The sequence below is a fragment of the Nipponia nippon genome, unplaced genomic scaffold (genome assembly GCF_047370975.1).
Source record: "Nipponia nippon isolate SJK-2023a ecotype South Korea unplaced genomic scaffold, ASM4737097v1 scaffold_9, whole genome shotgun sequence".
Classification (NCBI taxonomy): domain Eukaryota; kingdom Metazoa; phylum Chordata; class Aves; order Pelecaniformes; family Threskiornithidae; genus Nipponia; species Nipponia nippon.
This window is the reverse complement of record NW_028262413.1, coordinates 26476004-26497852: the sequence shown is the minus strand read 5'-3', so window position 1 is coordinate 26497852 and position 21849 is coordinate 26476004. Positions and strand designations below refer to the sequence as shown.

The 21849-nt window shown below is 52.8% G+C and overlaps 1 protein-coding gene across 1 annotated transcript; it reads left to right on the top strand.

Moving 5' to 3' along the window:
• Positions 1-8121: 8121 nt before the first annotated feature.
• HEXA (hexosaminidase subunit alpha) lies at positions 8122-19732 on the top strand. Its single transcript, XM_087743693.1, has 14 exons — positions 8122-8431; positions 11998-12096; positions 12472-12537; positions 12699-12745; positions 13089-13199; positions 14014-14115; positions 14210-14342; positions 15389-15569; positions 15864-15950; positions 16310-16382; positions 16840-17020; positions 17359-17449; positions 17881-17985; positions 18493-19732. Exons 1-14 carry the CDS (start codon positions 8185-8187, stop codon positions 18554-18556), a joined length of 1587 nt encoding a protein of 528 aa, XP_087599819.1. The 5' UTR covers positions 8122-8184; the 3' UTR covers positions 18557-19732.
• Positions 19733-21849: the final 2117 nt, after the last annotated feature.

The following is a 21849-nucleotide window of genomic DNA, read 5'->3' as shown; positions in this document are numbered from 1 at the left end:
CCTCTCGCCTGGACACCAAGCCACCGGCGAAGGGCAGGGCAGACGTCAGGATGCAGCAGGGGTTGAGCACCCTTTGCCTCAGCTTTCCCTGCCACCGCGGCAGCACAGCCAGGGCAGCTCTGCTTCCAGCATCATCAGCCGTGCTCAGCCTGGTATGGGGGAGGCGAGCCAGGCTTATTGTTTGCAGCCATTTGGGGAGCGCAAGGGACTCCGGTTGGCTTGGAAACAAGGCTGCAGCCTGGCCCAGAGGAGAGCCAGCTGATACCAAACCCTCTGCTGCTATTCACCGTGGATGCAAGAAGCCGGCACAGCCCCAGGAGGACTCCCAGGGCCATCTTCTCCACCGGCTTTAATCCTCCACTTCCTCACGCCCCAGGGAATCGTTTCTTCCCCAGGTGAAGCAGGGTCATTCTGATGTGGTGACATTATTCACCCGCTCCACCCAGATGAAGATGCCCCCGCGCCCAGAGGGTGGAGGAGACAGCCTGGCGGTATGCGGTGTAGGTGTGACGAGTTTCATCAGCTCTCTGGGGCAGGAGTCACTGCAGTGCTTTGTGTTCAGGCAGCACCTGGCGCAGCGGGATCCTGCTTCCTGCTCCTGTTTCAATACAAATACCTTGTGAAACAGGCAGAAAATTAGAAGCCATCTCCAAAAGGGTGTTTATTTTCTGCTGGAGCATGAAAAGTGTAATGATGGCTGCAGTGACAGGGGTTTAAGGTCAGGGTGACGCAGGCAGGTGCCCTTGGGGATCCAAGCAGCTTAAGTGTCCAGTGTCCTCGGTAGATGTCTCTAGAAACCTCACTGGATACCAGTCTGCATCTTCAGATACACAAGCAGCTCCAAAAATCAGCTCCGGGTGTTTTGTAGCATTACAGCCGCTTCCAGCGAGCTCGCTACAGTCGCAACTGCCCGCTGTCCTCCCCAAACAGTTGTCATGCAAAGCCGTCCCCATCATGCAGCCGAGGACAGCCCATAAGCCCCGAGCTCTGCTCTGCCTGGGTCAGTCAGGAGCAGCGCAGGGGGGTGTGGGCCGGGCTCGCACATTGCCTTACGCCAAGTTACCTAGTAAATAAAGCCAGTTCCCTAATTACCCTACTTATTTGGAATGGCAAAGGCCCGGGCATTAATCATCCTGCCCTACATAAATATAAATAGCCCTGGCTTTGTTCAGCTCCGGACTTACCAGCTGGACATTTGTTTGCCAGGCTGGTCCCATCTCCCATGTCGAGCCTCGGGGGCTCAGCTGGTCACCCCCGTCCTCGCCCGAGGGCGACTGTGTGTCACCCCCTGGGGCTCTGCGCTAGCAACATCCTGCCCAGCCGGTGACATACCCAGCTCCTCGCCAACACGCGAGCAGGCGTGGGGCAGCAGATCTGCCCACCGGACCCCAAGGAGCCGAGCCAGGCGTTGACCGGGCAGCGAGGTATTGCTTTATCGGAGCTTTGCAGCTTCCCAGCACCTGCACTTGGACGCAAAACCGGGTCCAACCCTCCGCCGGAGGTGACCTTCCCCTCCGGGACCGGGTTATCAGTGTGTTCGGTAACCTGTTTTTCCCCTCCGACTGCCCGGGAGCAGCCCGCCGGCCCCGGGCTGGCTGTGATGGTGCTGGGGCAGGGGCAGGGACCGGCCATCCCCCGGGTGCCCCCGGCATCCCCGCCGCGGGTATCCGAGCGCCTCCCCGCTGCCCTCTCCTGGCCCCTGCCGAGGCTGCAGAGCTCCCCAGCCCGGAGCCTCGGCACAAAGCCCTGCGAGATGAGCCATTAGACACCGAGCTAAAGCCATCGCCTCGCACAGCCCTTCAGAACCCAAGGGGAAGAGCCATCCTTCAGCAGCACAGAGCACAGCCATTTAGAAACACATTTAAACCTCCTTGGGCACCCGACTCTTTCCCTTTCTTGTATAATCCCAGTAATAAACGTATATAAAGCGATGGGATCTTCCCCATGCCATTCTGCAGACATGGGAATGCGGTTCTCCTCCTATGCTCTCAGCCTTATCTTTTCCTGCAGCAAGACAGGGATGAGCACTTAGCTGCTAGTTACTCCTCAGTTAAAACACTAATACTTCTCAAAAATACTCTTAGGTATGACATTTTAGCCATGCCTTTTGCAAAAGGTCTTCCTTTCATTACGAAGTTTCGGACCCCAAAGTTGTGTGGAGCCCTGGGTACCCACTGACTCCTTGTAGATGGTTGGCAAAAGATACCCAAGAAAAGCAGGGCTGCTGCCTTCAGCTCATCCCGCAGGGATCTGCACTGCCTCTGGGAATTTTAGGACTCCAGCTACCGAGGAAAGCTGAGAACTGCTCTTCTACCCACTCTGAAAAATGATTTAGATCTCCATAGGCACCTGGTGCTTTTTCATTTTATTCTTGCAAGAGCTTAATTACCCAAGTGATTCTAGTAACTGTTAATGCTGAAGCTGACAAGAATAAAATATTGCATTGCAATCACCTTGCTCTGTGAAGTTAAGCACCCGTTTATGGGATTTACGGGAGCAGTGCCTCTGTGCAGGAGGAGTTTGTCACCGCGCATCCACACGCTCTGATTGATTCCAGCTCAGCCCCACAGCCGTGACTGAGAGCAGCCAGGGACAGGAGCCACAAATACTCTGCCTCTGCAATAACTCACAGCATCTCCCTGTGACAAGCCCCGCTTCACTATACCAAAATGCTGCAAAAAGTGCTGGTGCTCCATGCCACAACCGCCCCTGGGCTCCTGCCCTGGGAGGTTCACCCACAGATTTGGGGTGAACCTCCCATCTCACCCAGCCTCCCTCCTGCTACACCATTCCTTGAGCCAGGCAGGATCTCCAGAAAAAGCCCTTCTCCTCTGTCACCTGAGGCACACAGAGCTCCTGCACTGGGAGAAAGGAAACCCAGGTGATTTCTTGATGCCTCAGGTTTGATTTTGGCAGCCTGCACACCCATGAACAACCTCGACCGTGAGCGTGGGCTGAGATGCCCCTCGGATCACCGCCATTTCTTCAGCCACCCCAAAGCTGTGCGAGCTGGAGATAATCCAGAGGAAAAAAGGCTTTGCAAATAATACCATGTCCTGGTTTCAGCTGGGATAGAGTTAATTTTCTTCTTAGTAGCTGGTAGAGTGCTGTGTTTTGGATTTAGGATGAGACTAATGTTGATAACACACTGATATTTTGGTTCTTGCTGAGCAGAGTTTACACTAGTCAAGGACTTTTCAGCTTCTTGCGCTCTGCCAGGTGCATAAGAAGCTGGGAGGGAGCACAGCCGGGACAGCTGACCCAGACTGGCCAAAGGGCTATTCCATACCATATGACATCATGCTCAGTATATAAACTGGGGGAAGAAGGAGGAAGGGCGGGGACATTGGGCGTGATGGCGTTTGTCTTCCCAAGTAACCGTTAAGCGTGATGGAGCCCTGCTTTCCTGAGGATGGCTGAACACCTGCCTGCCGATGGGAAGTAGTGAATGAATTCCTTGTTTTGCTTTGCTTGTGCACGTGGCTTTTGCTTTACCCATTAAACTGTCTTTATCTCAACCCATGAGTTTTCTCACTTTTACTCTTCCGATTCTCTCCCCCATGCCACCGGGGGGGAGTGAGCGAGCAGCTGTGTGGTGCTTAGTTGCTGGCTGGGGTTAAACCACGACATACCAATAGTGCAAATACCACCAGGCTGAGCTCAAGTCAGGAACCCAAATCCTTCAGACTGATTAACACATCTCACCTCAAGCTTTTTGCCTTAAACTCTGCTTTTAAGTTCATAATTGTTGAAATATTCCTCCTCGCTGAGACCCGCTCCTGCCTGCTTGCTCTGAATCTCCCAGGCCTCGCTCCCCTTAGATATGCTCTCCCATCTGAAGAGGTCCCTTCTGCTCAACTCCACCTGTTTTGAGAAATTCATTTACCACATGCATCTGCTAAACTGTTCAATGGCAGCATCTAGCATGACACACGGTGGTCAAGGTGGAAATGTAGAGATATGAGAACGAGTTATCTTGTGCTTTGAAAAGTGCCGGGATACATGCTTGTAGATCTGACAGCAGCCTGCGGTACACCAGCCTGTTTCAGCCCCCGAAAGCGTGGATGTTCCTCATGGGCTGAGCTGTTAAAGAAGGATCTGGCTGGTGAAAATACCCTGGATGTGGATTTTGGGTTATCTCTTGTGTAGGATCTTCTTTGTGCACATGCTAAAGCTCCACCAATTGTTTCTCCTGGCTTTTGCTGGGTGTTTAAATGCAAGCACTCCTCTGCTCAATGATATGGGTGCTGGTACCTCAGCCTCTCCAGCTCACAGTCTGCAGCATTGGGGCTCAGAGGGACACTGCTTACCCCCCATCACCCCCTTGGACCACCACCACAAGGTCACTTCAACAACTGCATGGCTGCAACCCTCACGGTTGCAATCAGAATACCATAATTATTTTACCAAGGATGAAAGGAGAGGTAAACAAGCAAATGGAGAGAGTAAGTTTGCCCAGAAAGCTTCTGAGATGTCAAAATTCAAGTCAGAGGTCTACAGGCAGTTGCAGGCATTTCCAGAAGATGAACTGTGTTTTCCAAAGCCCTCTTCCAGCCACACCACCAGCAGGTCCCTTGACCTGGGAGCTGGCTTCGTTCAGGAACGAGTGTGATTAGACAGCATTTGTCTCAAGGAGCAAAACAAAGAAACTCATGGGAGTACTCTCTGAAGGTTTCCATGAGCGGCTTCCTCCGTTCCCCTTTCACCTGCTCATAAGCTTTTCACCAGTGGAGGAATCTGTATGCAAAACACCCTCCTGTTTAAATGCAGATGCAGCCCACGTTACAGGGAATTAAGCAGCATAATAAATGGGTTTATACCTTAAAAAAAATGCTGTGGAACAAGGAACTAAACTGATAGCCCAAAGGCCACCCTCATGCCCCGAAGGTGAACAAACCAGAAAGACTCAAATGTGGCACCGGCCTGATTTTATAACAATTTATGTCAGAATAATTAATTTGGATTTCTACCAACTTCATTATTGGTAGTAAGCAGGTAATCCAGCAGAGCCCTGCTGCAGGACAGTTTTCGGCAGAGTCCCCCAGCACCTTGGCTTCCAGCTCTTGCAGTCAAAGAGACGACAAGAGGGGTTTGCAGGTACTTCGGCAACGGGCATCACCCAGCTGGGCCAGTGTGTTGTTTTCAGCGCCCAGCTTAACCCTATGCACTGACATTAAAGTGCCTCTGAGCCGGTACATCCCTGCTGCGGGACTGGTGATCCAGGTTAGAGTGAGCAGAGGTGCAGTGGGGAGGACAAGTAAGCTCAGAACCTTGTGTCTCCTCATTTACTCCCTGATTGTTTCTTGCTGAACTAGCTTCGAAGAGGCCAGCCTTCCCATGTGGATATATCACCCCGGAGATAGGCTCCAAGATCATGAGCTGGTCTATTGAAGAGCTACTGAAGAGCATCATCAACTCCTGGCTACTGCTGCTCCATACCCAATGCAGGACGGCATGTAAACCAGTTTCTTTCAGCCAAGCTCCAATGTTAAGCACATGCTTAAGCAGTTTTCTTACGTAAAGATACATTCCTGAATCAGACTGTTAGTCTAGATTAATGCTGGCCAGCTACAGATGAACTTGTCTGAGTCATCCCCCGGAGACATCAGGTCTCCTAAAATAGCAACAATAACAGAATCCATAGAAAGGCTTGAATATTTCGACTGAAAGCTATAATCACAACGCTTTACATAAGTGTGGTGAACACGCCACCCTCCCCAGACTGAAATAAGGATTTGCTTCAGGCCAGGGCACTTTTGCATTTCAGTCTCACATGCTGGGAAGCACAGCCCTGCTGATGCTGCTGACATTGCCTGATGCAACACAGCAACAAACTGCCTGGGTTTTTTTTTCCTTCCCTTGCAATTTTAATACATGAAGCTACTTGAGGAAAAGTCCAGGGATACTGGAATCAATCAATGTTGTCGGAAAAGTGGTGGCAACAGCTGGCGCCTCAGAGTTTTGCATGGGGAAAGGCAACAAAACCCACTCAAGACCACGGAGGCTGCCTGTAGACCAGCAGCAGCCTTGAGATAAGCAGAGGAAAACTTGAAGAATGACAGGGGCCATTTTCCCAGAGGTCCATTGCAGGTTGGAATATAGGCATTCTCCTTCACATCCCTTCTTGCTGAGTGATACAGACAGAGACAGAGAAGGGCCAATATCCTGGAGCAATAGCACTGGAGTCAGGAGAATCATGAGGAAGCAGCCTGGCACGTGCTATTATGCTGGATTGGGGTCCTGCCACCTCTCCATAGGGAAACAAGGGACAGATGAGGATTGTTAGGAGCTTGAGGGCACCAACAGGCTTTAATTGCCCCAATCAGCCTCACCTGGGACCTCCACCCATGATCCATTTCTCCAGGAGCTCCATTTAAGCTGAGGCCTGGGCAGCTACTTCTTTCCTTATCTTTCCTGTAGATGCATCTGCTCTTAGGCTTTCCCAGATTGATCTTGGACTTATTTTGGTGCCTTGCTTTTGCCTGGTGACACCTGAACTGTTAATGGGCCCTAGTGCTGCTACTGCTATGCTCTGCTTGCCTGGCTGTGGGGCTGTGCCCAGTTGGTACGGTTGTTGCCTGGACCATGTTGTGACCATCCTAGGTCCTGCCCCACCTTCCCTTAGGTGGATGGGTGGTCTTTGCTGCTCTATAGGGTTGTGGAAGAAGGATGCGGCACTGTGTAGGTGTTAAGCTCATGGCAATACTAGCTGGCTTTCTCTGACCCCATTCCTGATGGAGCCCAGCTCCCTCATCTATGTGATCCTTAGCCCCCTCCCTGCCTTCCCCCACCTGAGGTTCCCCTATCCGTTTTCACTAATCTTGTGAAATTCCCACAATCCCATTTAGATCCAAACCTAACTGTGATCCCTTCCTGCTGCCCAGCATCCCCATGACTTCTCTGCCTCCATGACACCCCCAAAACCTTCACTGGTACCTCACAGGCTCCCTCGCCCCTGGTGAGCGCCTTTTTCCATCCCTCTGAAACCTTCCTTCTCAGCTACACTGAAACTCCCCCATGACTTCCCAGCTCTTCTCCTTTCACCATCAGTCCCCAGCTTTGTGCTGGTGCTTTTGTAACCTTTGACAGCAAGCTCCTTGAGGGTTTTTCTGCAAAATGCTTTTTTCCTGTTGCCCTGGCTCTGCCTGTTCTGCTCACCTGAGGGACAATCCCTTAAATTCCCTACCAGACCTTTCCACGGTTATGTCCTGCTCACACAAAGTGTTTTTTCATTTTGAGCTAGTATGATGGGGCCACCTGCCTTGTTGTGCTTTCTCCCACGGCATTTATTTAATTGCCTGCTTGCTCCCCATGCCTGTGGCTTGTCACCTAGCACTCCTGATAGCTTGGAGTTTTCTGGTGGCTTCACTGCTTGCTTGGGAGGGCTGGGACAACAATTTTTAATAATTTGATGGAGTTGGGCTGGCAATTAGATGGGATTGAGTGTCCTTATTTGTCTTGGGGATTGCTGAGGAATGCAGAGCTGGGAGGGAGGAGGCAAAATAAAGAGTTAATCTGAGGTTGAGGGTTTCCTTGCAAAAGTCAAACCCTGCATGGAAAGCATCCCTGCAACACTTCACCTTGAGGCTCCACCATGGGATAATACCTTTTTTTTTTTTTTTTTTTAGCGACCCAACCACTATTTCACCTGCCACCTATATAATATCGCTGGAAACCTGTGCAAGGGCTGATTTACATCCAGCGTTATTCATAAAAATGCATGGTACCAACAAAAGATGCCAAAACCCAAAATGGATCTAAACCATCAGTCATGCAGCTGGAAAGTGGTGCAGGTGCAATGTGTTTAAAACCATAAATTTTCTCCTCAAACCCCAAATCAGGCTGCTGAGACTCCCCAAGGGGGCGGGGAGTATGGCAGACGGGCTCTAAATTTTGAGGGCTGGGGAAGAAACGACCCTCGACAGGGAGTTTGAGGGTTTTGTGGATTTATTTAAAAGTAAAGAGGCGCTTGCTTGGATAAAGGCACTCCCGGCGGCTTTGGAGTGAGGGCGTTTGTGGCCGCCACCGCCTGACGGGGCTGTGAGGGCGTTTGTGGCCCGGGAGAGGCGGGCCCGGCCGCCCAGCTCTGGCTCGGCCCGGCCCCGCGGGGCCGAGCTGCCATTTCGCGGCCGTCCCTCCCGCGGCGGCCGGCGCCGCCCTGTCCCTCAGGCTGCGGGGCGCGACATGGCGGCGGGGCGGGCGTTGCTGCTGCCGCTGCTGGCGGCGGCGGCGGTGCTGGAGCCGGCGGCTGCCGTGTGGCCGCAGCCCCAGGCCGAGCGCTCCCCGCCGGGTGGCGGCCGCTGCCTGCTGCCTCCCCGCCGCTTCCGCTTCGCCTACGCCGCCGGTTCCGCCGTGGGGCCGGGCTGCGCCGTGCTGGAGGCGGCCTTCCAGCGGTACTGGGCGCTGCTCTTCGCCGCCGCCCGCCCGACCGGTGAGGCGGGACGGGGGCTGCCGGCGGGGCGGGGGGCTCCGTGGCCTCCACACGCGGGGACGAGGGGCCACTGGAAGGGGTTGACCCTTTCACGTGTGGCTTTGTTCTTAAAAAAAACCCACAAAACCAAACCCTTGTTTATTTTGGGGGTCAAACCAGGGGTTTTGTGTGGCGATCTGCTTTTTAACCCCCTTATTTCCTCAGTTCAGCAGGGGCTGGTGGCAAGGGGAGATGGTGGCTGGTGGCGCGGTGGCTTTAGCTGAGTCTCAGAGCAAAGGGTAGCATTGCGTCCGTATGTGGAGGGCGATGCCCGTGGCACACATATTTTGAAATAAAATCTAATCCTGTTTGGCACAGCAAGCGCTAGTTGTCTTGCATTTCTTTCAAGGAGTTAGGCTCTTGCTGTCAAGAGTTTGCTCTCTGTCGTTGTTTATCTCCTCCAGATCGTGTTGCAGCTTCTCAGCACTTCATTTTGCTTCCTTTTCTTGTGACTGCAGGCAGTGCTGTTGCCGGTGTTGGCAGCATTCCAGCTTCAGTGCTTCTCGCAAGTCTTGGCTCTTCCTGTGTCTAGCAGCTCTTGGTGTCCAGTGCGAACTTTTACCTTGAGGAAGGACTCTTGCCCTTTCATGTGTGTTTCTAGCAAGTACATATTGTGCCATGGGTCTCTTTCTGCCCTTTTTTTCATAAGGTGAGCTGCTAAGCATCCCAAGGCAGCATGGCTTTTCTGGCAAAGAGAGGTAGTAAGCTCTTGGATTCACCCTGAAATTGTAGGGTAAGATGAGGAAAAGCAGCAGCTTTGAGAGCCTAGGCTTGATTTGAGATAGGTCATAACGGTTTCTCGCACCCAGATTTCTTTGTGATGTTACCTGTTGCATGTCTGGGATGAAATGCAGGAAATTCCCTGGCTGTGTTCACAGAGGCAAACACAGGCTGGGGAGCCAGCAGGCACGGATGCTTGGTGTCTGCGTGGGTCTGCGGCAGCCTGAAGAGCTATATCTGGGAAATATGCAATGCTTCATTCATCAAGAAGAGCTAGTAACTCTGCTTCTGAGTGTTTAAATGTCAGTGTGAACTCTGTTGCCGCTGATCAAAGTGGAGAAGGGTAACGGTGTTGGAAGCTGCTCTGCTTCATCTTGAGCACATCGTGCTTTGAAAAAGGCAAGTTTGAAACACCGAGAAGAACCGTTTGGCTTATTTTATTCTTGTAAGTAGCAATAGAAATAAATTTTGATTTGGGAGCTGAGAAGACTCCTCTTTTTTGCTGCTAGGAACTAAACTTAAACAGCTGATACAATTATTCATGCTTTTCTTTTCCTCTCAGAGGGGAAATGTGACTGTCAGATCACTTGGAGCAACTTCTTCTGATCACGAGATTGAGCTCTGTGCGTGTACTCATCGCTTTCCATACGCCCTGCTTTATGACGCTGAAACTACATGCTTAATTTTAGGGCTTTTTTCCCTCTTTGCCTTCCTGTTTTTTTGTTTGTTTGTTTTTCCACATGGGTGGTTAGTAATAACAGGCAATGGAAACCCTGTATGGAAGAAAATAGTTTCTATTAATAGAGAAAATAAGACAGAAACCGTTTCCTGTCTGTTTCAGAAAGCTGCTATGTCAATTTAACAAGCAAGCAAGATTATGTCTGAGCATGAAAACAGAGACCAGTTTAAGTTAGGAGGGGCATATGGGGGTCTTTGGTGAAGCCTTCTCTCAGAACAGAGCCAAGCCTGGAGTCAGAGACAGCTTTGCAGTTGGGTCAAGCTTCTGTGTCCAGCTGAAATTGTGGTGTACCCACATAGAGAACTGAGCCCTTACTGCAGTTTTTGACCACCCTCAAGGTGAAGAATATTCATTTTTTTCCATATGTCTAATTGGGATTTCCCTTGCTGCTCTTCCCTTGTTTCTTATCATTAAGCTGGGCAGCTCCGAAATGGGTGTGGGAGAGTCCCAGGACACTGCATGGAGCTCAAGCCAGGGCCTCACATACCTGATGTCTTATTGCTGCCATCCTGCTGTGATCATTGCGTTAGCGTTCTTGTCTTCCAGCCCATGACCGTAATTAACTCACCTTGCACCTTCACAGTGCTCTTTTGAACCATGAACTTAAGCCTTTGTGGCTGATGAGTCACTGATCCCTGTTGCACCCATCTGCGTTGCCTTCTAGGTGTGCTAGTGGTGGTGCCTGCCTGCTCCTTGGCCGAGGAGGCCACATTTAGGTTTGGTGACATCTCCCTGGGCAGGTTTAAACATGGTGTGTGGTGGTGGGACCAATTCTGTTGAGGCTTCTCAACAGAATGAGTATTCCCCCTGTCTTGAGAGTGCCCATCCCTGGGGAGCTGCCGTCTTGCCAAGCAGAGGGAGCAGGGCTTGCTGTGCTGGCGTGCCAGCTCGCACATCTGTGAGGTTGCCTTGGCTACCGGCTTGTTTGTAACCAAGAGGAAAGCTCAAAACTGAAGACTATCATCGAGCTGTTTCCCTTCTCTCCGCAGAGGTTTTGCCATTCTTTCATGGAGAAATTTGGGGGTTCTGGCTCCTGTAAGCTTTGGAGCACAGGCTCTCTACATTTCTCCTGAACGCTGGCAGTGCCATGGTCTCTCTGAAGGCTACTTGGTGCCCAGCTTATGACCAGCCTTACTCAAAGCCAAGCTTTTAATTTTTCAGTGACCATATTGAGCTGTTCCTGGGAACACTGGGGGGTGTGGGCATGGACCTTGGCTAAGGTCCCACCCAGCTAACCCACACTCCTCCTGGCCAGAGACTGCTGTGAGTAGACCCATGCATCTCAGTGAAGGCTTTGAACCCCTTTGGAGTTGGGGGAGCAACTCTAGTGAGAACTCTGGGCTGTGCATCCTTGGAAGTGCTCCTTCAGGTAGAGAAGTGTGGCCAGAGCTCCTGCCTGGGGTCTGAATGTGGCTGGGTTCATTTTTCCAGCTGCTGCGCCTGGGACCTGTTCTGCAGAAGATGAAGTAGGTTGGGAGCCTTTCTGTGCTCAGCGGCCTCTAACTCAGCCCAACTCTGCAGTGTGCTTGGATTCATTCCCCACGCTTTTTTACAGGGTTTCTTTGCCTTTTCTGAGAAGTGTGGGTAGGGTAGCAGAGCTCTTGGGTTGGTGCTTTTTTTCCAGTGCTGGGAGAGTTTGGAAACATGAAGCTCTTCATCCCCTGGAGACGATTTGAGTAGTTGTGGCTGTTGCTTAGAGCATGGGCTGGTGTCCAGGAAGCCTTGGGGGCTGCTGCTAGAGCATGCTCTGATGTCTTTCCTCTTTTGTGTGCTCCTTTAAGCTTCCACTGTGAAGCCTTCCCTGGGGGCTTCCTCACCAGCAGACCTTCACGCTGAAGTTTGGGATCAGCTCATGTGCTCCTGGTTGCCTGTGTTCAAAGAAGCCCCTGCTGAACACCCCTGTGCCTGCTGTGGGGTGAAGGAGGGGCTGCCCATTTCTGCCACGTGTGTTAAAATTCCATGTACTTCTGTGCCTCCGTTGCAGGCTGGGCTGTGGGGACAGCAATGGGCTGGAAGCAGGGAAAAGAGCCAGGATGGGGTTGATGTCTGTGGTCTGTGTCCTTTGCAGAGAACGAGCAACCCTGGGGGACGCCCTGCACTCAGCTCCTCATCTTTGTTGCCACACCGGGCTGCAATGGGTTTCCCAGCCTGGACTCCAAGGAAGGCTGTGAGTATTGGGGTTGAGAGCAGGAGGGAGCAACTGTAGTGGGAGCACAGCTGTTTCTGTACCTGTCAGTTGGAAATAGCACCGTGCATCACTTACCCCCAATTTTAGGGAGGTAGCATCCTCACTGTATTATTGAGAAACAGGGGCAGGGAGGGAGTGACTTACCTGAGGATGCTGATAAAGTAGTGGGAGAGGTTTAAAACAAAAAACCAAACCCAGAAGTTAGTTCTCTGGGACCCCAGGGTGCAGTCCTGTATCAAAACCTCTGCCTGGTGCTGCTGCAACCCCATAGCTGGGGCTGTCACGGCCTGTAGCGGTGTGTGATGGAGTGTGGGACCTAATGCCAGCGCCAGCCCCTCTGACGCTGTGTTTCAGATAAGCTGTCCGTCTCGGAAGGCTCCTTGCTGCTCTCTGCGGATGCTGTCTGGGGAGCTCTCAGAGGTGAGGTGTGCTTTCTGTCAGGCATTCCCACTCACCCTGCCCCAGGCCTATGGGGATGTCTCTCTGTGCCTCTCTCTTTCCATAGACTTATTTGTTAATTGAGCTCTGTTCCTTTGGGGGAATCTGTGCTGAGAAAGTGACTGTGTGTGGTTTTCCTGCAGGCCTAGAAACATTCAGCCAGCTTGTTGGGAGAGATGAGAACGGCACAGTGAGTCCTGGCTTCATCTCCTGGGGGCAGTCAACTCTCCATAATGCTCCTGCCTCCATGGGGACAGGCTGAAGATTGCTGGGATACTCGGGATGAGGGGGGGACCAGCAGTGCAGCACAGCCTCACCAAGGGCCAAGTAGAGATTCATGAATCCAGCCAGATCCCTGCCTTCTGAGTGGGTGAAGTGTTGCAGCTCTTTCTGGCTAGCTTGCACTCTGGGCAGTGAGGTTACCCCTCCTCATCCCTCCAGCCCCGGGGACAAAGGTGACCCTGATTGTCTCCTGCTAATGGCTGTGTTGCCTGGAGCCCTGCTCAGTTCTTCCTTGTGTTTTCTGCGTGCAGTACTACATCAACAAGACAGAAATTGTGGACTTTCCCCGCTTCCCTCACCGGGGACTGTTGCTGGACACCTCTCGTCACTACCTGCCGCTGAGAGCCATCCTGGAAACTCTGGTAGGGTGCCTGTGCTGGGAGATGAGGTGGTTTAGTTGAGTGTCCCTACCACTGGGACAGCTGAGGGCTCCTTGAGTGGCCTGGAGGGCTTTTTTCGCTTTTTTTTGTTGCTCCTTTCCAAAGATCCTAGGAGCTGTCTGATGCGTAGGCTGCTGCATCTACATCACATCGAGGAAGAGCTTGTCAGACCTAGGCTTTTCGAATAAAACCAGCTTGCATGTCCCTAGATGAAGCAGCAGGCTGGGGTGGGATGGCAGCATGACCTCAATTCTTAATACACGGATGTGCATCATGGCAAAATGCTTCCATGCTGTAGGTCCTTCTCAGCGCTCATGGCTGTGTTTGCTCCCTGTGTAACTCACAGCTGCCTCATTTGGGTGATTTCTTGGCTTTCTTTGTAAATAGGATAGGGAAGAAAACCCTGAGGTATCTTGGATTCCTGCAATCCAGATTACTTTCCGAAGCTGGGTTGTTTCTGAGGCAACTGACTTCTTCCCAGCCACATTAGACAAAGGTCGGTGGTGGTTCTGTGGTCATCCCAAGCAGAATTAAACTTCCAGGTCTCCACCATTGGCTCAGTTATAGGGAGAACAGGTATTTTATTGTGAGTAGAAGGACTACTGACCCTCTGCAACAATTTATGGTGCTGGTGTGTTTGAAGAGAGGTGTCAGAATCCCTCTTGGATCCTGGGGAGTGTTAGGGACTCTGCCTTGTCCTTTTGGAGCATGGGGACCTTGTCCCCTTTCTGTGGCAAGCTGGCTGACCTTTCAGAAGGGACAGGGCATGTTCACCTTTGTTCCTGTTCCTTCCCAGGACGTCATGGCTTACAACAAGTTCAATGTGTTTCACTGGCACATTGTGGACGACCCGTCTTTCCCTTATGAGAGCTGGACCTTCCCAGAGCTCAGCAAGCAGGTAACCCACCCCGATCACCATGTAGCACCCAGCCCAGGGTGAGCAGATCCCTCAGCACCTGAGCAAGGCGCTGAGATTTCCCATGTTCCCTCAGGGAGCCTTCAATGCCATGACCCATGTGTACACAGCCAGCGACGTGCAGATGGTGATCGAGTATGCCCGGCTGCGTGGCATCAGAGTCATCGCAGAGTTTGACACTCCTGGGCACACCCTCTCCTGGGGTCCAGGTGAGGAGCAGACGCTGCCTGCTGCTGCTGTGAGTGGAGTTGTAGTTGTACCGGGGTGGAGGAAGGGAATCTGCAGCCTGGATCCCAAAAGCCATGTGTGGGCAGCCATGTCCCACAGGCTAGCTTTGAGGAGGAGCAAACCATCATCTGGGGGAAGTAGGTCCAACTTCTGGAGCAAAATCCAAAGGGAATGTTTCCATCTCTTCTTGGGTCCAAGCTGGGAAATTTTTGGGGGAACGTCTCCTCTGCCAAAACCAACGTCATGGGCATTGCAAGGACATGGGGTTTAACTGGGGGTGCAGCTAACGAAGCTTCCTCACTCTGCTCAGCTGTGCCCCAGTCCTGACACGCTGCTCCCTGCTCCGAGGACTGGAAGTGCCTCCTCTTCCATGTCTGGAAGTGCAAGAAGCTCCAGGAAAACGTTGCCTTGTCTTGCTCTCTCCTTCTCCTGCCTTCAGTGTCCTGCACTGGAGTACAACCTGTGCATGTGGTTTCAGCCAAAACTGTGGCTGCCCCCCTTCCCTGTCTGCAGTGGGTGTGTGGAGCTGGGAGAGGGTGCTGGGACTGCAGTGGCATTATCTTTCCCCAGCAGCTCTGTGTGTGGTTTCCCATAGGAATCTCCTGAAAAAAGCAGTGGGGCCCACAATGAGAGATACCAAGGGGAAGCCTGGGAAGGGTGGAAACTGTAGCATCCTTCAAGGATGTGGTGTGTCTTGTGTCCCATCCTCAGAGTAGCTGTTGCAGGGGGGGGAAAAGGGGTGTTCTGCCTAGAAGGCTCGAGCCCTGCTGATCTCACCTGGGAGCATGTGTTTGGGGCAGCAGTGGATGTGCGGGGCGGAGGGGTGGGGGCAGAAGGTGAGTGCAGAACATGGATCCCTCCCCATCAGATCAGGCTTCCTGAGCCAGAGAGCATTTTTCTGCTGCTGTGTGGCCTTGTGTGCCATGCCTGGGTCTTCTGTCCCCTGGCAGGCTCTGGGCCGTGCTGAGGCGGGTGATATGGCCATGCTTAGCCCCTTTCTCACTGTCTTGTGTTTGTTACGATCTAGGTGCTCCAGGCCTCCTGACTCCCTGCTATTTGGGCAAGGATCCTTCTGGGACCTATGGACCCATCAACCCCATCCTTAACAGCACCTACCAGTTTGTGACCAGTTTGTTTCAAGAGGTCAGCACTGTGTTCCCAGACTTCTTTCTTCACCTCGGTGGTGATGAGGTGGACTTCACGTGCTGGTGAGTCTTGATCAGTCTGGATGGGAACTGGGGAGAAGTATCTGGGACTGGAGTCCCAGCCCATTGATCATCTGCAGATCTTTGGTGTCCTGCTCCCTGAGGCTCTGTGTTTGGTGTCTGGGGTTTCTGTGCTGATGGTGACGCTGGTTGTGGGAAGCCGCTGGTGCCAGTGCAGCCACAGCTCTTGGAATGCCTGGGCTAGCCTTGGACAGAGTGGGAAGGACTTGGCCATGTCTTGGCCTTACTCCAGAGCTTGGGTTGCAGTGCGTTTATTCTCTTCTCTTTGGTATACAGGAAATCCAATCCAAAAATTCGTGCCTTCATGAAGGAGATGGGCTTTGGTGAAGATTACAAAAAATTAGAGTCCTTCTACATCCAGAGGTAAGGATGCCTGCATCCTGGGCCTGCAGCTGCAGTATGTGACCAGCACAAATGTCTTCTGCTGTCTCGGGGACACCAGATCTCCTTTCTGGGAGCATGCCCATTGGGGCACGTCTCACTGACCCCAAAGGGAGTAGCCTAGCCATGTTTTATTGGGAGATTGACCACAAAAAAGCCTGGGGCTGAGGAGAAAGAAGCCCCATAAGGGGCCATGCTTTCTCCCTTCTCCTTCAGAAGTACCTTCCCGTCCTGCTACGGGTGTTGGGAATATCGGTGCTGCTGCTTTGGCTGTATGCAACCAGCAAAGAGAGGGATGTGTAGTTGGGATGACCCAAAACTCCGTTCTCTTTCCACTCCAGGCTTCTGGACATCATCTCTTCCCTCGGCAAAGGTTATATTGTGTGGCAGGAGGTGTTTGACAACGAAGTGAAGGTGAGAGCTGCCTGCTTTCCCTAACGCAGATGCCTGTGCTGGGGTGAACAGTGCCAGCACCCCAGCCAGACACACTGGTGTACTCTGGGGGTGCCGTGCTGGGGCTGGCGGGGGTTACTCTGTTACAGCATGGGGGTTGATCTTGAGATGGTGCTGCCCTCTTGGTGGCTTTGTCACACTGCTGTCAATGGGCTCTTTCCTCCAGGTTCTTGTATATACACCTGCAAGTGGCAGGTTTTAGCCCTGCCTAGGGTGCTCTGCAAATGGACTTATTCCTCCCTCTGTTGCTTCTGTAAACCAGATGGGAAGTGGCTCAAAAGTCAAGCCAATGTCTGCCTCGGTTTCCCTTTGGGGGTGTTCAAAGCTGTGGATGGGTCAGGGCACCCCACTTGTGAGGGGAGGTGGTGCTCTTGTTGCTGTGGTCACCTCGTGCACTGGGTTCACGTGTGTTCTTCAGGTGAGGCCAGACACCATCATCCACGTGTGGAAGGAGAACTCCATGCCGTACATGGAAGAGATGGCAAATGTCACCAAGGCTGGCTACCGGGCTCTGCTCTCTGCCCCCTGGTACCTCAACCACATCTCCTATGGGCAGGACTGGATGGCAGCCTACCAGGTGGAGCCCTTGGGGTTTGAAGGTGTGTTCCTTGTGTCCCCTTCCCTTATGACAGCTGACTTGTCACTCAGAGGTAGTGCCAGGGCTGGGTCCCTTGCTAAATTGTTCTCACTGCTGGTGTGAAGGTGCTTGAGTGACCGTGTCCTTGGTTCATGTGCTATGTCCCGTTCCCTTGATGGTGACAGAAAACAACTCTGCTCTCTCCCAGCCCAGGGTTTGAAGCGGGGGCTTCCAGAAGGGCAAATTATCGCCTCCATAGCTGAGCCGCTCACTGGTGTTATAGGCACCTCTGTTGGCAGGGCGATAAGTCACCCTGTTATCTTACAACCCCTGTCACCTGAATGCTGTGTCCTCTGGCAGGCAGCCCTGAGCAGAAGGATCGGGTGATCGGCGGAGAGGCGTGCATGTGGGGTGAATATGTGGACGTCACTAACCTGGCCCCCAGGCTCTGGTAAGAGAAGCCATGGGGAGGTTAGCTCGAATTGTGTGGGGCAGGGCTCAGGCTCGTTTCTTTGCCACTGAGCGACGTGTGCCAAATGCTGTGGGTTTGGTCTGTGTGTGGTGCTTGTCCCTGTCCCCTGGCAGTGCCTCTGTGCTGGTAACAGCTTCACTGAGGCTTAAATGAGGGTTTGTAGGACTGTAAAATGCTCCTGTACAACCTGCTGCTGCAAGCACTACGTGTTTAATGCTCATCTCTGTCCTGTCACCCCGGTACATCCTGATCTGCATGTGTCTAGGAGTGGATCTTTTGATATACAGAAGCCATGTGCCTTTGTGTGCTGAAGGACTTTGGTCGGGAAAGTGTTTGGGAGTTCAGGGCTTTGTGTGAGCAGCTTTCAAATGGCCCCTGACCTGACTGCCTCTGTTCTTCATTCCTCCAAGGCCAAGAGCTGGGGCCATAGCTGAGAGACTGTGGAGTAACGCAACCGTCAGGGACCTGCAAGATGCCTACGTGCGGCTGGCTGACTTCCGCTGCAAGCTTCTTGGGTAACCATTTCTCCTCGCAGCTGGATGCTGTCTCACGGGGACAGCGCAAATGCCACCGTCTCTGGGGTTCAGTCCTGGGGAGGACAGCAAGGGTGAAGTGGGCTTTCCCTGGTGCAAAATAACCCTTGTTCTTATGGGAAGTTCTGAGCCTTTCTCCTGCCTGTGCGTGGGCAGAGCTTGCTTTGTGCAGTGCTGGAAGAGAGCCCCTGCTGCTGGCGTGGGCTGGTGGCTCTGATGAGGAGAGGGCTTTGTGCTGAGGAAAGGGGACCCGTCAGCTACTGCCACCTCCCCTGCAGCACCAGCTTCCCCAGGAAACCTGCCCTTACCCTATGCTCCCACGTGTGAGCAAAAAAACGAGCCTATAAGCGCAGGATGAAAACTGCTTCCTCCTTGTCACACCTGAAACGGGGCGCCGATGGCCAACCTGTGCTCCTCTAACCACTCAAACCTGACGGTGGGCTCTGCCTGTGCCCTCTGCGTGATGCCATCTCTCTGCTCCCTTTCCAGGCGTGGTGTCCAGGCGCAGCCCCTCTACATAGGATACTGTGAGAATGAATTCGGTGGGTTTTGAAGGGAGAGTTCTGCTGACCTCGGTTGCTGTGCACACAGGAGAAATGACCCCTCTCTCAAAAGCTGCTCGCTCGGCAGAGAGACCCCTTCCCGCCCCCAGCTTCTGCTCTTGCTTTGTTGCAATGAATTTTTTTTTTTTTACTTAGTGTGCACTCTTTTCCTCTTCTTCTATTTTTGTTTCTTTAAATCTATAAATAAATGACCCTAAAGAGGAAAAAGGTGCCTTTTCGTGCTCAGCTGGGGCTTGGGAGACAGTGCAGGGGTTTTTATTAGCAGGAGAATGGGTAGGGCTTGCTCCAGAGATGCCGGTGGAGGAGAGTCTGGCTTTGCCTCATGCCGGTGGCTCCAGAGCTTTCTGGGTGCCTGCTCAGCTGGATGAACCACGTTTATTCCCTGCTGCTATCAGACTCCGTCCCTGCAGGGAGAAGGTGTGGGCTCCCCCAGGTTTTTTTCACCTTGACCTCCCACCGCCTGCACCTGGATGAGGCAGTGCTTGTGCCAGGATGTTGCCGTGTGGTGACCTTGGTTTTGCTTCTGTGGCCCTCCACGCACCAGCGGTCAACGTTATGGTGTTCTTGTCCTTGTCTCTGTGTCTTCCCTCTCTGCCTGTGTCCAGGCAGGAGGCTTGCCTGCAAGCCACCATCTCTGCTGCCCCAAACCCTGTCTGCTGCCATCTCCTCCTCTGGCTTCTCCTGAGAAGACACCCGGAAGCCTCTCCAAGGAGACCTCAAACTCACTGAGCTGAGCAGCGTGTGGATGTTACAGAGTCACTGCTCAGCTCTTCCATCAGCCGTCACCTCTGCTCAGGATTTGGGCGAGTCATCTGTCCTCCTCCTGCTCTGTTGTCCTCGGTGTGGGGAGCTCAGTTCCAGGTCTGCATCTGAGAGGTTTGGTTTGGAGAGTATTTTCCTTGGAGAAGAGGCTGGTGGTGCTGCTGTCCCGCAGAGCTGGGACAGTCAGGGTCCTTGTCATTGATGGTTGGGGTTGCCGTGCTGGAAACCATGTTCATCTTGAAGTGGGGAATCTCTTGGGGAGAAATCCTGGCCGACGGCACTGTTGTACATGTGTCTTGGTCTTAATTGAGTGAGATCTGCTGTTATGGCTGGAAACCTTTTACTATTGAACTTTAAATTAAAAATACTGAATTAACTTTGAATTAAAAATATTCAGAAATGACTGTCAAGTCTTGCATTTCTTTACCCTCATGTCAAGGGGGATACCCAAACACTGCTCCTCTGAAGTGATACATCGTAAGCCAGGGGGGAAAGACTGTGAAGCCCAACCACCCCAAAGCAGGGAAGTTTAGCCAGATTTAGGGAAAGAGGGCTATTTTTTCCCCCTGCTCAGGGTGGGAAGGGAAGGGCTGCCTGCCTGTGCCCTGTTTCCTGGGGGAGGATGCTCATCTGCTTCCTCCAAGTCTGCGTGGGAAACTTGGGCCCCTTCTCTCTTTTGTTTTAGTTGCAAATACTGTTCTGGTCTTGTGTTTAAGCCTGAGCGGAGGGAGCCAGGATTGCTGATCTGCCCGCCTGTCAGTCCTGCCATGTTTATTTCTCTTAAATTGAGTGACCCAAAAGACCTAAATAATAATAGTTGCTTTCTTTTGCTGGGGTTTGATGTGCTGTCAAGTCCTAAAGAGCTCCGAAAGGCTGGTGTAATTAGTGCTCCTGCCTCACTACCAGACCTGGCATAAGCAAACGCTAATAGGAAGCTTCTCATCCCTGTGAGTTCATCTCCTTGTGCTCTGACCCCACTGATGCTACCCAGTGTCCCCATGACATCTTTTGGGGTTGGCTTTGGGAAGCATTGCTCTACAGCACAAATGCCTCAGGTATTTGTGGAGCAGAAGCTTTACTTTCTGGTCCAGGCTGGTGGCCTCCCATGCTTTAGACCTGGATGTCCACTGTGTTTCTGCACGGCCACTTCTGCCTGGCTCTTCCTGCAGAAATGCCACAGGAAGGACAGCCGAGATACCATACCTCGCTGATCGCATGCAGCGTTTCGGGCTCCCAGGGGGTGGCAGGCACAGAGGGGGTTATTATTGCCTTCCATTTTTAAAAGTTGTTTTCCCCCCTTTTTTTTCCCAACATGGTGTAAATTGGTGCCTTTGCCAGGTGCTTTTGTTGCTGTGGGGACACCCGCTGCAGGTGGGGCTGGGGCCGAGGGGGCACCTGGCCTTGGAAAGGGTGCTCTGCTCCTGGAAAGGATGCTCTGCCCCGGGGAGGGCGCTCTGCCCCCGGGGCGCTGCTCTGTGCATGCTGAGGGCCTCTTCACCATCGCACCCCAGCTCCCTGCCCTCACCATGCCTGTCCCCCCAGCTTGCTGGGCTCTGTTTCTCCCACGGCTGGGTGTGGGAGCCTGCAGGGCCTGGGATGCTCCAGCGCCCACGGGGCTGGCATTTATGATCCGGGTTAAATATCACCCCATGGTCCTGCTTCCCGGGGGATCCGCATCAGCATCTCCCCAAAAACACCATCTCAGGGGAGGCTTGGCAATGTTTTCACCCTTGCAAAGGCGGGGATCCCCATCGGCGGGGAGGGAGCACCCCGCTTTCCCCTGCTGCGGCCTCGCTGCATGGCCCGTTCCTTCCAGAACATCTATTTTGGTCGCGTAAAACTTGCCGGGGAGCAGAGGAGAACAGGCAGCGTGTGAATCACTCGGGACCAACGGGTTTAAAAATAAACCCAGGCGGTGGTGAAGAACAGCCGCCGAGCCCCCGGATTTCGGCAGGATTACGCTCCGTGCCTCCGAAACCCACCCGTGGGTGCCCACCCTGGGCAATGTCCCTGTCCATTGGGTTTTATTGGGACACACTTCCGTATGTTTGCATATGCTTGCATGCCCATGCACATACTTGCAGCCACATGCACGTGCTTGCATGCATATGGGTGCTTGCAGACATGTGCACCCATCCACATGCTTGCACACAGATGCATATGGGTACTTGCAAACATGTGCACTCATGCACATGCTTGCACACACATGCATATGGGAGCTTGCAAACACACGCATTCATGCACATGCATGCACACGTGCGCACTTGTGCACACATGCAAATGCATGCGTGCGCACTCACATGCTTGCATGCCATTGCACAGGCTTGCAACACAGGCATGCATTTGCATGTGCTTGTGCACACTCTTGCATGTACTTGCACACGTGCGTGCCCTTGCAACTATGTGCACACGCAGCACATGCATGCACATGTGTGCTTGCACACACACACACACACACTTGCACACATGCTCGCATGCTCTTGCACACACCTCCCCAAGCTCACACATGCTTGCACACCCC